The sequence below is a fragment of the Oncorhynchus mykiss genome, chromosome 1 (assembly GCF_013265735.2).
Source record: "Oncorhynchus mykiss isolate Arlee chromosome 1, USDA_OmykA_1.1, whole genome shotgun sequence".
Lineage (NCBI taxonomy): Eukaryota > Metazoa > Chordata > Actinopteri > Salmoniformes > Salmonidae > Oncorhynchus > Oncorhynchus mykiss.
The window spans coordinates 1,323,485-1,338,293 of NC_048565.1; the positions used below are offsets into that span (position 1 = coordinate 1,323,485).

General features: G+C 40.8%; 1 protein-coding gene and 1 long non-coding RNA gene across 2 annotated transcripts in view; both read left to right on the forward strand.

Annotated features, from left to right (window-relative positions):
* Nucleotides 1–3,837: 3,837 nt before the first annotated feature.
* Nucleotides 3,838–4,782, forward strand: LOC118964682. The gene is made up of 2 exons (XR_005051889.1): nucleotides 3,838–4,171; nucleotides 4,248–4,782. It is a non-coding gene; the product is annotated as an uncharacterized LOC118964682 (long non-coding RNA).
* A 5,830-nt stretch (nucleotides 4,783–10,612) lies between these two features.
* Nucleotides 10,613–14,809, forward strand: part of gabrb3 (gamma-aminobutyric acid type A receptor subunit beta3) — a 64,284-nt gene continuing 60,087 nt past the window's right edge. The window contains exons 1-3 of the mRNA XM_021608164.2: nucleotides 10,613–11,395; nucleotides 11,488–11,579; nucleotides 11,710–11,777. Of these exons, the coding sequence (XP_021463839.2) occupies nucleotides 11,295–11,395; nucleotides 11,488–11,579; nucleotides 11,710–11,777 (261 nt within the window). The 5' untranslated portion in view covers nucleotides 10,613–11,294. The remainder of the gene's footprint in view (nucleotides 11,396–11,487; nucleotides 11,580–11,709; nucleotides 11,778–14,809) is intronic.

Consider the following 14,809-nt stretch of genomic DNA (forward strand, 5'->3'; position numbering starts at 1 on the left):
ACAATGCTACCTTATATAATGTTACTTACCCTACATTATTCATCTCATATGCATACGTATATACTGTACTCTATATCATCGACTGTATCCTTATGTAATACATGTATCACTAGCCACTTTAAACTATGCCACTTTGTTTACATACTCATCTCATTTGTACATACTGTACTCGATACCATCTACTGTATCTTGCCTATGCTGCTCTGTACCATCACTCATTCATATATCCTTATGTACATATTCTTTATCCCCTTACAATGTGTACAAGACAGTAGTTTTGGAATTGTTAGTTAGATTACTTGTTATTACTGCATTGTCGGAACTAGAAGCACAAGCATTTCGCTACACTCGCATTAACATCTGCTAACCATGTGTATGTGACAAATAAAATTTGATTTGATTTAATTATAAACCATAATGGCAGGCCCAGGTCAGGCAGGGGTCGATAATCCAGAGTAGAGGCCAAGGCACAGGACGGCAGGCCCAGGGTCAGACAGAGGTCGATAATCCAGAGTAGAGGCCAAGGTACAGGACGGCAGGCCCAGGGTCAGGGCAGACAGAGGTTGGTAATCCAGAGTAGAGGCAATGGTACAGGATGGCAGGCCCAGGTCAGGCAGGGGTCGATAATTCAGAGTAGAGGCCAAGGTACAGGACGGCAGGCCCAGTGTCAGGGCAGACAGAGGTCGATAATCCAGAGTAGAGGCCAAGGTACAGGACGGCAGGCCCAGTGTCAGGGCAGACAGAGGTCGGTAATCCGTAGTAGAGGCAAAGGTACAGGACGGCAGGCCCAGGGTCAGGGCAGACAGAGGTCGGTAATCCGTAGTAGAGGCCAAGGTACAGGGCGGCAGGCCCAGGGTCAGACAGAGGTTGGTAATCTGTACTAGAGGCCAAGGTACAGGGCGGCAGGCCCAGGGTCAGGGCAGACAGAGGTCGGTAATCCGTACTAGAGGCCAAGGTACAGGCCCAGGGTCAGGGCAGACAGAGGTCGACCAATAATGATTTTTCAACGCCGATACTGATTATTGGAGGACCAAAAAAATACGATAAATTAATCGACCGGAATTTTTTTAAATAATAACAATTACAACAATACTGAATGAACACTTTTATTTTAACTTAATATAATACATAAATAAAATCTATTTAGTCTCAAGTAAATAATAAAACATGTTCAATTTGGTTTAAATAATGCAAAAACAGTGTTGGAGAAGAAAGTAAAAGTGCAATATGTGCCATGTAATAAAGCTAATGTTTCAGTTCCTTGCTCAGAACATGAGAACATATGAAAGATGGTGGTTCAATATTCCCAGTTAAGACGTTTTAGGTTGTAGTTATTATAGGACTATTTCTCTCTATAACATGTGTATTTCATATACCTTTGACTATTGGATGTTCTAATAGGCACTTTAGTATTGCCAGCCTAATCTCAGGAGGTGATAGGATTGAAGTCATAAACAGCCCTGTGATTCAAGCATTGAATGAATGCTTACAAGCCTGCTGCTGTCTACCACCGCTCAGTCAGACTGCTCTATCATCAAATCATAGACTTATTTATAACATAATAAACACAGAAATAGGAGCCTTTGGTCACTAATATGGTAAAATCTATCCTTTTGAAAACAAAACGTCTATTCTTTCCGTGAAATACAGAACCATTCTGTATTTTATCCTTTAGTCTAAATATTACTGTTACATTGTACAGCCTTCAATATTATGTCATAATTATGTAAAATTCTGGCAAATTAGTTTGCAACGAGCCAGGCGGCCCAAACTGTTGCATATACACTGACTGCGTGCAATGAACGCAAAAGAAGTGATACAATTTCCCTAGTTAATATTGCCTGCTAACCTGGATTTCTTTGAACTAAATATGCAGGTTTAAAAATATATAATTCTGTGTATTGATTTTAAGAAAGTCATTGATGTTAATGGTTAGGTACATTCGCACAACGATTGCGCTTTTGTTAAATCATCACCTGTTTGGCGAAGTAGGCTGTGATTCGATGATAAATTAACAGGCACCGCATTGATTATATGCAACGCAGGACAAGCTAGTTAACCTAGTAATATCATCAACCATGTGTAGTTAACTAGTGATTATGTTAAGATTGATTGTTTTTTATAAGATAAGTTTAATGCTAGCTAGCAACCTACCGTGGCTCCTTGCTGCACTGGCGTAACAGGCAGTCAGCCACACAGTCTCCTCGTGGAGTAACAGGCAGTCAGTCAGCCTGCCACACAGTCTCCTCGTGGATTGCAATGTAATCGGCCATAATCGGCATCCAAAAAGGCTGATTAACGATTGTTATGAAAACTTGAAATCGGCCCAAATTAATCAGCCATGCCGATTAATCGGTCGATCTCTAATCCAGAGTAGGGGCAAAGGCACATGACGGCAGGCAGGCTCAGAGTCAGGACAGACAAAAGACAAAACCAGGAGGACGAGAAAAAGAGAGACTTGTGAAAAACAGGAGCTGAGACAAAAAGCTGGTTGACTTGAACAAACAAGACGAACAGACAGACAGAAAACACTGGTATATATACACAAGGGGATAACAAGGGGATAATGGGGGTGGAGACAATCACAATGACAGGTGAAACAGATCAGGGCGTTCCACCTGGGCGCCTACCTGGTTGAGCGGGATGTTGGCGTTGGAACTCAGATGAGGCCTAGGTCCAGGATGTCCCTAGCGGTGACCCAGCACCTCCCCTCCGGGCCCTAAAGGGCTGTGAGACATGACTTTAATTCTAAACACAGGAAAGGTAGGAAGTATACGGAGGGTACGGGGCAACAGAAGACAAATAACAGAGGGGCTAATAATCTTGGAACAGGGGGGAAGTGTCTCGGCTTCGGGGTGTAGCTGCGGGGCTATACCGCCAGCGTATCTGGCTTGACCATCTTGGATACCGGTCGGTGCAGCGGAAGCGAAGTGGCCCGAGCCTTACTGAACCCCTCCCGGAGGTCCTGGTACTCAGTAAGGCTGGAGGAGAGATCCGGGGTAATTTCCAAGCCCCCAGGAAGACGCCCAGGGGCAGGCAGAGCTGACTTCAGGCAATGAGTGTGGCAGGACGGGCTCCAGTAGCCCAGTCAATAGAGGGATTGTGTTGCTGGAGCCAAGCGAATCCCAATACCACGGGATCCTGCGGAGACTCAATTAGCAGGAACTGGATCGTCTTGCTGTGGTTCCCCAACACTCATAGGTTGATGGGGGTGGTAGGGTGGGTGATCCAGCCGATAGAGCGCCCGTCCAGCACTCTAACATCCATAGGAATGGAGAGAGGTTGAGTGGGGATACACAGGGGATAATGGGGGTGATGGGCGACACCTGGAGGAGGGTGGAGACAAGCACAAAGACAAGTGAAACAGATCAGGGCGTGACAATGCTGTAATTATCAATGCTAAGATAATGGAGTAATTATGGATGATACGCTAATGCAGTAAGGATCAGTGCTAAGATAATAGAGTAAGTATGGATGGAAAGATAATGCAGTAAGGATCAATGATAAGGTAATAGAGTAATTATGGATGGAAAGATAATGAATTAAGGAGCAATGCTAAGATAATGGAGTAATTATGGATGGAAAGATAATGCAGTAAGGATCAATGATAAGATAATGGAGTAATTATGGATGGAAAGATAATGCAGTAAGGATCAATGATAAGATAATGGAGTAATTATGGATGGAAAGATAATGCAGTAAGGATCAATGCTAAGATAATGGAGTAATTATGGATGGAAAGATAATGCAGTAATTATCGATGATAAGATAATTCAATGCTATCAAAGATAAAATACATATTTTTCATCCTTTGACTTTCTGACTGCCTTTAAGAAATGACATGAACCCACTACACATTCAGCAACTTTAGGTTGATCTCTATAGAACCACTGTAAATGACATGAACCCACTACACATTCAGCAACTTTAGGTTGATCTCTATAGAACCACTGTAAATGACATGAACCCACTACACATTCAGCAACTTTAGGTTGATCTCTATAGAACCACTGTAAATGACATGAACCCACTACACATTCAGCAACTTTAGGTTGATCTCTATAGAACCACTGTAAATGACATGAACCCACTACACATTCAGCAACTTTAGGTTGATCTCTATAGAACCACTGTAAATTACATGAACCCACTACACATTCAGCAACTTTAGGTAGATCTCTATAGAACCACTGTAAATTACATGTTTAGGTTGATCTCTATAGAACCACTGTAAATTACATGTTTAGGTTGATCTCTATAGAACCACTGTAAATGACATGAACCCACTACACTTTCAGCAACTTTAGGTAGATCTCTATAGAACCACTGTAAATTACATGTTTAGGTTGATCTCTATAGAACCACTGTAAATTACATGTTTAGGTTGATCTCTATAGAACCACTGTAAATTACATGTTTAGGTTGATCTTTATAGAACCACTGTAAATTACATGTTTAGGTTGATCTCTATAGAACCACTGTAAATTACATGTTTAGGTTGATCTCTATAGAACCACTGTAAATTACATGTTTAGGTTGATCTCTATAGAACCACTGTAAATTACATGTTTAGGTTGATCTCTATAGAACCACTGTAAATTACATGTTGAGGTTGATCTCTATAGAACCACTGTAAATTACATGTTGAGGTTGATCTCTATAGAACCACTGTAAATTACATGTTTAGGTTGATCTCTATAGAACCACTGTAAATTACATGTTTAGGTTGATCTCTATAGAACCACTGTAAATTACATGTTTAGGTTGAGAAACTCAAAACCATTAAAAAAAAATATATTACAAAAAAATGTAGATGATAAATCCCTTTTTGTTTTATTCAAGATCGTCCGTCATTTCCAAACAAATTATCTGACAAATACTGGTTTCTATTAGCAGAGGGAGTGGTCCTCTAAACATGGTTGACTCTCTCAGAGCTGTGGAATGACTCAGTGTGGTTGTTCCTGGAATCAGACCAACGGCTCCATCTTTTCCAGAGGCACTCATATAAGCACATTAGTCCTCTACACTAATGGAGTGTGTATAGGGACTTAGATGGTCTCTACTCTGAGCCACTTCTCTGTCTGTCTGGTTCACACAGCAATGCCCATGCAGTCTGACAATTATCAACTAAAGTCATTCAAATGAACACAAATCGACTTACTGTAGCAATATTGGTGCTCTGTGCTAAATGTTCAGGATTTCAAATCAGCCATTTCATGAAAGTTGAATACCCAGTGAAATGTCTCTGTTAGAATCTGATGGATTGTTGTCTCTCTTGTCGTGATGTGTGTTTTGTCCTATATTTGTATTTAACTTATTTTTAATCCCAGGCCCGTCCCCGCAGGAGGCCTTTTGGTAGGCCGTCATTGTAAATAAGAATGTGTTCTTAACTGACTTGCCTCATTAAATAAAGGTTCAATAAAATACATAAAATAAAATTATGACATGGTCTGGAGACAGAAGTTTTATATCCAACATGACCTCATCAACAGTCTATTGATGGTAATTGGTTTGATCACTGAGACCATCACTGAGACCATCACAGAGCAGAGACCATCACTGAGACCATCACAGAGCAGAGACCATCACTAAGACCATCACAGAGCAGAGACTATCACTAAGACCATCAGAGACCACAACAGAGACCACCACAGAGACCATCACTGAGACCATCACAGAGCAGAGACCATCACTGAGACCATCACAGAGCAGAGACAATCACTAAGACCATCACAGAGCAGAGACCATCACTAAGATCATCACAGAGCAGAGACCATCACTAAGCCCATCAGAGGCCACCACAGAGACCACCACAGAGACCACCACAGAGACCATCACAGAAACCACCACTGAGACCATCACAGAGACCATCACTGAGACCATCAGAGAGCAGAGACCATCACTAAGACCATCACAGAGCAGAGACCATCACTAAAACCACCACAGAGGCCACCACAGAGGCCACCACAGAGGCCACCACAGAGGCCACCACAGAGGCCACCACAGAGACCACCACAGAGACCACCACAGAGACCATCACTGAGACCACCAGAAGACCTCATCTCCACGAGTATCATTATTAGCATAGTAGTGTGGAGGACTGGTAACATGTTGGACTTTACACTGCTACATAGTAGTGTGGAGGACTGGTAACATAATGGACTTTACACTACTACATAGTAGTGTGGAGGACTGGTAACATAATGGACTTGACACTGCTACATAGTAGTGTGGGGGACTGGTAGCATATTGGACTGCTACATACTGTGATGTCTGTCTGTCTTACTGTCTCTCTGTTTGTAATGTGATGCTGCTAGACCCCCCATTAGTGCTCAGAATCAATATGATGGCTCCCTATCTCTCACAGTGTCCCCTGTATGCACTTTGACATCCAAATGGCACCCTATTCCCTATTTAGTGCACTTTTTTTCCAGGGGCCATAGGTTTAAAGTAGTGCACTATAGGGAATAGGGTGCCATTTGGGACACACCCTTAGGATACTACCTCGTTGAATGATAGGCTACTAACTCGTTGAATGATAGGCTACTACCTCGTTGAATGATAGGATACTACCTCGTTGAATGATAGGATACTACCTCGTTGAATGATAGGATACTACCTCGTTGAATGATAGGCTACTACCTCATTGAATGATAGGATACTACCTCGTTGAATGATAGACTACTACCTCGTTGCATGATAGGATACTACCTCGTTGAATGATAGAGTACTACCTCGTTGAATGATAGGATACTACCTCGTTGAATTATAGGGTACTACCTCGTTGAATGATAGGGTACTACCTCGTTGAATGATAGGCTACTACCTCGTTGAATGATAGGATACTACCTCGTTGAATGATAGGATACTACCTCGTTGAATGATAGGCTACTACCTCGTTGAATGATAGGATACTACCTCATTTAATGATACATACTACCTCGTTGAATGATAGGCTACTACCTCGTTGAATGATAGGCTACTACCTCGTTGAATGATAGGATACTACCTCATTTAATGATACATACTACCTCGTTGAATGATAGGCTACTACCTCGTTGAATGATAGGCTACTACCTCGTTGAATGATAGAGTACTACCTCGTTGAATGATAGAGTACTACCTCGTTGAATGATAGGCTACTACCTCGTTGAATGATAACTACTACCTCGTTGAATGATAGGATACTACCTCATTGAATGATAGGCTACTTCCTGTCACAATTGACTCATCTATCACACACAGAGTCACGGGCAAGAGAGCAGTACTTCACTGAGCTGACATATCTTATCTAGGTTAACACACATAACTGATCTTGTTTAACACACAGAACTGATCTAGGTTAACACACATAACATAAATCTGATCTAGGTTAACACACATAACACATAACCTAGATCAGTTAACACACATAACATAAATATGATCTAGGTTAACACACAACACAGAACTGATCTAGGTTAACACACATAACACATAACCGATCTAGGTTAACACACAACACAGAACTGATCTAGGTTAACACACATAACACATAACTGATCTAGGTTAACACACAACATAAATCTGATCTAGGTTAACACACATAACACATAACTGATCAGGTTAACACACATAACATAAATCTGATCTAGGTTAACACACATAACATACATCTGATCTAGGTTAACAAACACAACACATACATTATCTAGGTTAACACACATAACTGATCTAGGTTAACACACAACACAGAACTGATCTAGGTTAACACACATAACATACATCTGATCTAGGTTAACACACACAACACATAAATGATCTAGGTTAACACACATACCTGATCAGGTTAACACACATAACACAGAACTGATCTAGGTTAACACACATAACATAAATCTGATCTAGGTTAACACACAGAACTGATCTAGGTTAACACACATAACACATAACTAATCTAGGTTAACACACATAACATAAATCTGATCTAGGTTAACACGCATAACTGATCTAGGTTAACACATAACATAAATCTGATCTAGGTTAACACACAACACAGAACTGATCTAGGTTAACACACATAACACATAACTGATCTAGGTTAACACACAACACAGAACTGATCTAGGTTAACACACAACACATAACTGATCTAGGTTAACACACAACATACATCTGATCTAGGTAAACACACATAACACATAACTGATCAGGTTAACACACATAACATAAATCTGATCTAGGTTAACACACAACATACTTCTGATCTAGGTTAACACACACAACACATAAATGATCTAGGTTAACACACAACACAGAACTGATCTAGGTTAACACACACAAAACAGAACTGATCTAGGTTAACACACATAACTGATCAGGTTAACACACATAACATAGAACTGATCTAGGTTAACACACAACATAAATCTGATCTAGGTTAACACGCACAACACAGAACTGATCTAGGTTAACACACAACATAAATCTGATCTAGGTTAACACACACAACACATAACTGATCTAGGTTAACACACACAACACAGAACTGATCTAGGTTAACACACATAACTGATCAGGTTAACACACATAACACAGAACTGATCTAGGTTAACACACAACATAAATCTGATCTAGGTTAACACACAACACATAACTGATCTTGGTTAACACACACAACACATAACTGATCTAGATTAACACACACAACACATAACATAGAACTGATCTAGGTTAACACACATAACATAGAACTGATCTAGGTTAACACACACAACACATAACCGATCTAGGTTAACACACATAACACAGAACTGATCTAGGTTAACACACAACACAGATCTGATCTAGGTTAACACACACAACACAATATAAAACTGCAACACACTGTAATGAACCAGAGATTTACTCCACAGCTAGCTTGAAATGTTGCGGATGGAGCCACCAATTGGTACCTATTGGGTGACTCAACCCGCTGGAATGTTGTCAAGGAGGGCGTGTGTTAGCAAACCAGAGGTCCGGAGTTTGAGCCAGGTACTGCCGTGTTCACATGCTAGGCACATGCTAGGCAGAACTAGAAAACACACCGAAATTGTTTGTGTATCCCATGCTTTCGGTGTTGTACACCAGATGAAAATGCACTAATTCTGGTTGTGGAAAATATATTTCAAAGCTGGTTAGACAGTGCAATGATTCAAAGCGGGTTAGACAGTGCAATGATTCAAAGCGGGTTAGACAGTGCAATGATTCAAAGCGGGTTAGACAGTGCAATGATTCAAAGCGGGTTAGACAGTGCAATGATTCAAAGCGGGTTAGACAGTGCAATGATTCAAAGCGGGTTAGACAGTGCAATGATTCAAAGCGGGTTAGACAGTGCAATGATTCAAAGCGGGTTAGACAGTGCAATGATTCTCTACACTGGACTTGCTTGTTTTGTCACCAAACTGAAATGGTCCAACTATTAGAATTTTAACAACCAGGAAATGGAAGAGTGATTTCTGAATAGTACATATTTAACTAGTTTGCTGGAAGACAATCAACCATAGGCTAAATATTGCCAATAAGATGCAAAACCTCATAATTAAGCAATAAGTCCCGAGGGGGTGTGGTATATGGCCAATATACCAAATCAAATCTAATTTTTATTTGTCACATACACATGGTTAGCAGATGTTAATGCGAGTGTAGCGAAATGCTTGTGCTTCTAGTTCCGACAATGCAGTAATAACCAACAAGTAATCTAACTAACAATTCCAAAACTACTGTCTTGTACACAGTGTAAGGGGATAAAGAATATGTACATAAGGATATATGAATGAGTGATGGTACAGAGCAGCATAGGCAAGATACAGTAGATGGTATCGAGTACAGTATATACATATGAGATGAGTATGTAAACAAAGTGGCATAGTTAAAGTGGCTAGTGATACATGTATTACATAAGGATACAGTCGATGATATAGAGTACAGTATATATGTATGCATATGAGATGAATAATGTAGGGTAAGTAACATTATATAAGATAGCATTGTTTAAAGTGGCTAGTGATATATTTACATCATTTCCCATCAATTCCCATTATTAAAGTGGCTGGAGTTGAGTCAGTGTCAGTGTGTTGGCAGCAGCCACTCAATGTTAGTGGTGGCTGTTTAACAGTCTGATGGCCTTGAGATAGAAGCTGTTTTTCAGTCTCTCGGTCCCAGTCACCACGGCTAAGGGCTGGTGGAGATGTTATAGCAACGTGCATTAGGTGAACACCAAACATGGTATATTGGCCATACATCACAAACCCCGGAGGTGCCTTATTGCTATTATAACCTGGTTACCAACTTAATTGGAGCAGTAAAAATAAATGTTTTGTCATACCCGTGGTATACGATCTGCTATACCACGACTTTCAACCAATCAGCATTCAGGGCTCGAACCACCCACTTTACAAATAGTAATACACACTATGTAGCAGAAAGCTTGATCCAAAGTGTCCTACAGGGAATCGAACCCATAACGTTTACTGTTGTAAGCGCCCTGCTCTACCGACTGAGCCGCATAGGACCACCACATTACCTTGTGGAATATTAAACTAATGATGTCAGGGCATATACATTTAACAGTTTTACCCATGTAGATAATAGATATATATTTCCGTTTAGTGAATTGTTGCTAGCTTGCCCCCGAGTCAATATGAATTCTGCTGTTCTACCAATCAGCAAAACGCTCCAACGAGCTCGCAAACTGAAGTATCACGTAACCAGGTCCATTTAGCTGCTCTGTCATACAGAGAGCCAGTTTCTTCAGACTCCGGACAACCTGGTATGAACCAGTGGTGGTGGTGAGTCTCGTCTAAGGGAGAGGAAAACCTGGCAAACACCTGGTAACAACATGGATAATGTAGGCTAGATGAGTTTTGCGCACTCGGAAACGAATTGGTCTTTAATTCAACCCTCCCCCCCCAAAAAACCACAGAAGTGACATTTGGACTTCTACATTGCCGTGGGTGTGATAGTCTAATAACCAATGAATGCCACGGCTTGGATAATGGAGGTTTGGATGAGTTCAAACCACGACGGGTCTCGCCGCCGCTACTGGTAACGGTTTAGGCAAAATGTTTGGTGTTCACCTAATGCGCGGTGCTATAACATCTTCCGAAAGATTTCCGACTGATGTGAAACATTTCAACTGATCTAAGATATCGGGAGCTGTTAGGTTAATATCAGAGAGCTGCTGATCAAATATAGCCATAGGTTTATAACGTTTTTTTTTTTTTTACGCTGGAAAACCCGTTAAACACCTGTTTAGAGTCGAGACGCGTGATCCTATGTTGGAGAGATCACAAGAAATGTTTGGGTTGCAGAGAAGAGGGGAATTTGACATTCTCTCTGTGTCACTCATAGTGGCGTTGGTGTGCTGTGCGCAGAGGTGAGTGTTGGGGAAGAGACCCGTCGTAAAGAAGGGATGGTCCCGTCCTATTGGAAAAAAGTTAGTTTAATGGTCTCTTTCTTGTATTTCAGCGCCAACGAACCGGGGAATATGTCTTTCGTAAAGGAGACGGTGGACAAACTGTTAAAAGGGTATGATATCCGCCTTCGACCAGACTTCGGAGGTACATCTACACTTTTTTTGCGCGTTGATGATGGTGCAAATTATTGCCCAATAATATTACTATAATGAATATAATAATATACGTCATTTGTCATGTTAATGGTAATTTGATTATTGTTCCTATTTCTCAGGCAAACCGGTTTCTGTTGGCATGAGTTTAGATGTGGCAAACATCGACATGGTGTCAGAGGTCAACATGGTAAGTAGTATAAATCCATATACTTACATTTGACCACTGATTGACTGGATGTTGCATCATTTTTATTATTCTATATTTTTTATTTCACCTTTATTTAACCAGGTAGGCTAGTTGAGAACACCTTTATTTAACCAGGTAGGCTAACTGTGACCTGGACAAGATAAAGCAAAGCAGTGCGACACAGAAGACAACACAGAGTTGGAGTATGGAGTAAACAATAAACAAGCCAATAACACAAACAAGTCAATGGCACAGTGGAAAAAATAAAGTCTATATACAGTGTGTGCAAAAGGCATGAAGAGGTAGGCAATAAATAGGCCATAGGAGCGAATAATTACAATTTAGCAGATTAACACTGGAGTGATAAATGAGCAGATGATGATGTGCATGTAGAGATACTGGTGTGCAAAAGAGCAGAAAAGTACATAAAATTAAAACAGTATGGGGATGAGGTAGATTGAATGGGCTATTTACAGATAATGTTGATATATTTCAGACATTCCTATGGTTTACCTTTTCCTTATTGACAATGTTGTCTTCATGTTGTTTGAAAGGTTGAGCGGTCGCTTTATGTTGACCGACAGTATTTCAGACATCAGTATTACCTTTCCACTGTCTTTACTCGTCAGAAGTGAAAACCTTTTGGTTGAGAAGTTAGTGGCAGATTGTTGTATTTTGTGTCTTGCTGAGCAGGATAAGGATGATACTTAATCAGCGTTTCTATATAGAAATATATGTTTCACATTGCAACGCTCACATTACTTTTGATATGATTCTCTTCTCATTTGTTAAAATACATTTTACCGTTACTTAATCCCAAGGCTCATCATTGATAATCATTAAACCATTTGGTAAACATATTTTTCTACTGGCTACTACAGATTTACATAATGAAAATGTAAGTTTGTAAAGTATAAACATTTAAAGTATGATACAGTATATATATATATATATATATATACTGTAATGTATTATTATGGAGTATTAAAACAATCTGATATTGACAAGATCAGAGATGTTAGTTTATTGGTCACATACACAGATTAGCAGATGTTACAACCGGTGTGACGGAATGCTTGTGTTTCTAGCTCCTACAGTGGAATAGTTGTGTTTCTAGCTCCTACAGTGGAATAGTTGTGTTTCTAGCTCCTACAGTGGAATAGTTGTGTTTCTAGCTCCTACAGTGGAATAGTTGTGTTTCTAGCTCCTACAGTGGAATAGTTGTGTTTCTAGCTCCTACAGTGGAATAGTTGTGTTTCTAGCTCCTACAGTGGAATAGTTGTGTTTCTAGCTCCTACAGTGGAATAGTTGTTTCTAGCTCCTACAGTGGAATAGTTGTGTTTCTAGCTCCTACAGTACAGTGGAATGCTTGTGTTTCCAGCTCCTACAGTGGGATGCTTGTGTTTCCAGCTCCTACAGTGGAATAGTTGTGTTTCTAGCTCCTACAGTACAGTGGAATAGTTGTGTTTCTAGCTCCTACAGTGGAATAGTTGTGTTTCTAGCTCCTACAGTGGAATAGTTGTTTCTAGCTCCTACAGTGGAATAGTTGTGTTTCTAGCTCCTACAGTGGAATAGTTGCGTTTCTAGCTCCTACAGTGGAATAGTTGTGTTTCTAGCTCCTACAGTGGAATAGTTGTGTTTCTAGCTCCTACAATGGAATAGTTGTGTTTCTAGCTCCTACAGTGGAATAGTTGTGTTTCTAGCTCCTACAGTGGAATAGTTGTTTCTAGCTCCTACAGTGGAATAGTTGTGTTTCTAGCTCCTACAGTACAGTGGAATAGTTGCGTTTCTAGCTCCTACAGTGCAGTGGAATAGTTGTTTCTAGCTCCTACAGTACAGTGGAATGCTTGTGTTTCTAGCTCCTACAGTGCAGTGGAATAGTTGTTTCTAGCTCCTACAGTGCAGTGGAATAGTTGTGTTTCTAGCTCCTACAGTGGAGTGCCTTTGTTTCTAGCTCCTACAGTGGAATGCTTGTGTTTCTAGCTCCTACAGTGGAACGCTTGTGTTTCTAGCTCCTACAGTGGAACGCTTGTGTTTCTAGCTCCTACAGTGGAATGCTTGTGTTTCTAGGTCCTACAGTGGAATGCTTGTGTTTCTAGCTCCTACAGTACAGTGGAATGCTTGTGTTTCTAGCTCCTACAGTGCAGTGGAATGCTTGTGTTTCTAGCTCCTACAGTGGAATAGTTGTTTCTAGCTCCTACAGTGGAATAGTTGTTTCTAGCTCCTACAGTACGGTGGAATAGTTGTGTTTCTAGCTCCTACAGTGGAATGCTTGTGTTTCCAGCTCCTACAGTGGGATGCTTGTTTTTCTAGCTCCTACAGTACAGTGGAATAGTTGCGTTTCTAGCTCCTACAGTGCAGTGGAATAGTTGTTTCTAGCTCCTACAGTACAGTGGAATGATTGTGTTTCTAGCTCCTACAGTGGAATGCTTGTGTTTCTAGCTCCTACAGTACAGTGGAATGCTTGTGTTTCTAGCTCCTACAGTACAGTGGAATGCTTGTGTTTCTAGCTCCTACAGTACAGTGGAATAGTTGTGTTTCTAGGTCCTACAGTGCAGTGGAATGCTTGTGTTTCTAGCTCCTACAGTGGAATAGTTGTTTCTAGCTCCTACAGTGGAATAGTTGTTTCTAGCTCCTACAGTACGGTGGAATAGTTGTGTTTCTAGCTCCTACAGTGGAATGCTTGTGTTTCCAGCTCCTACAGTGGGATGCTTGTGTTTCTAGCTCCTACAGTACAGTGGAATAGTTGCGTTTCTAGCTCCTACAGTGCAGTGGAATAGTTGTTTCTAGCTCCTACAGTACAGTGGAATGCTTGTGTTTCTAGCTCCTACAGTACAGTGGAATGCTTGTGTTTCTAGCTCCTACAGTACAGTGGAATGCTTGTGTTTCTAGCTCCTACAGTACAGTGGAATGCTTGTGTTTCTAGCTCCTACAGTACAGTGGAATAGTTGTGTTTCTAGGTCCTACAGTGCAGTGGAATGCTTGTGTTTCTAGCTCCTACAGTGGAATAGTTGTTTCTAGCTCCTACAGTG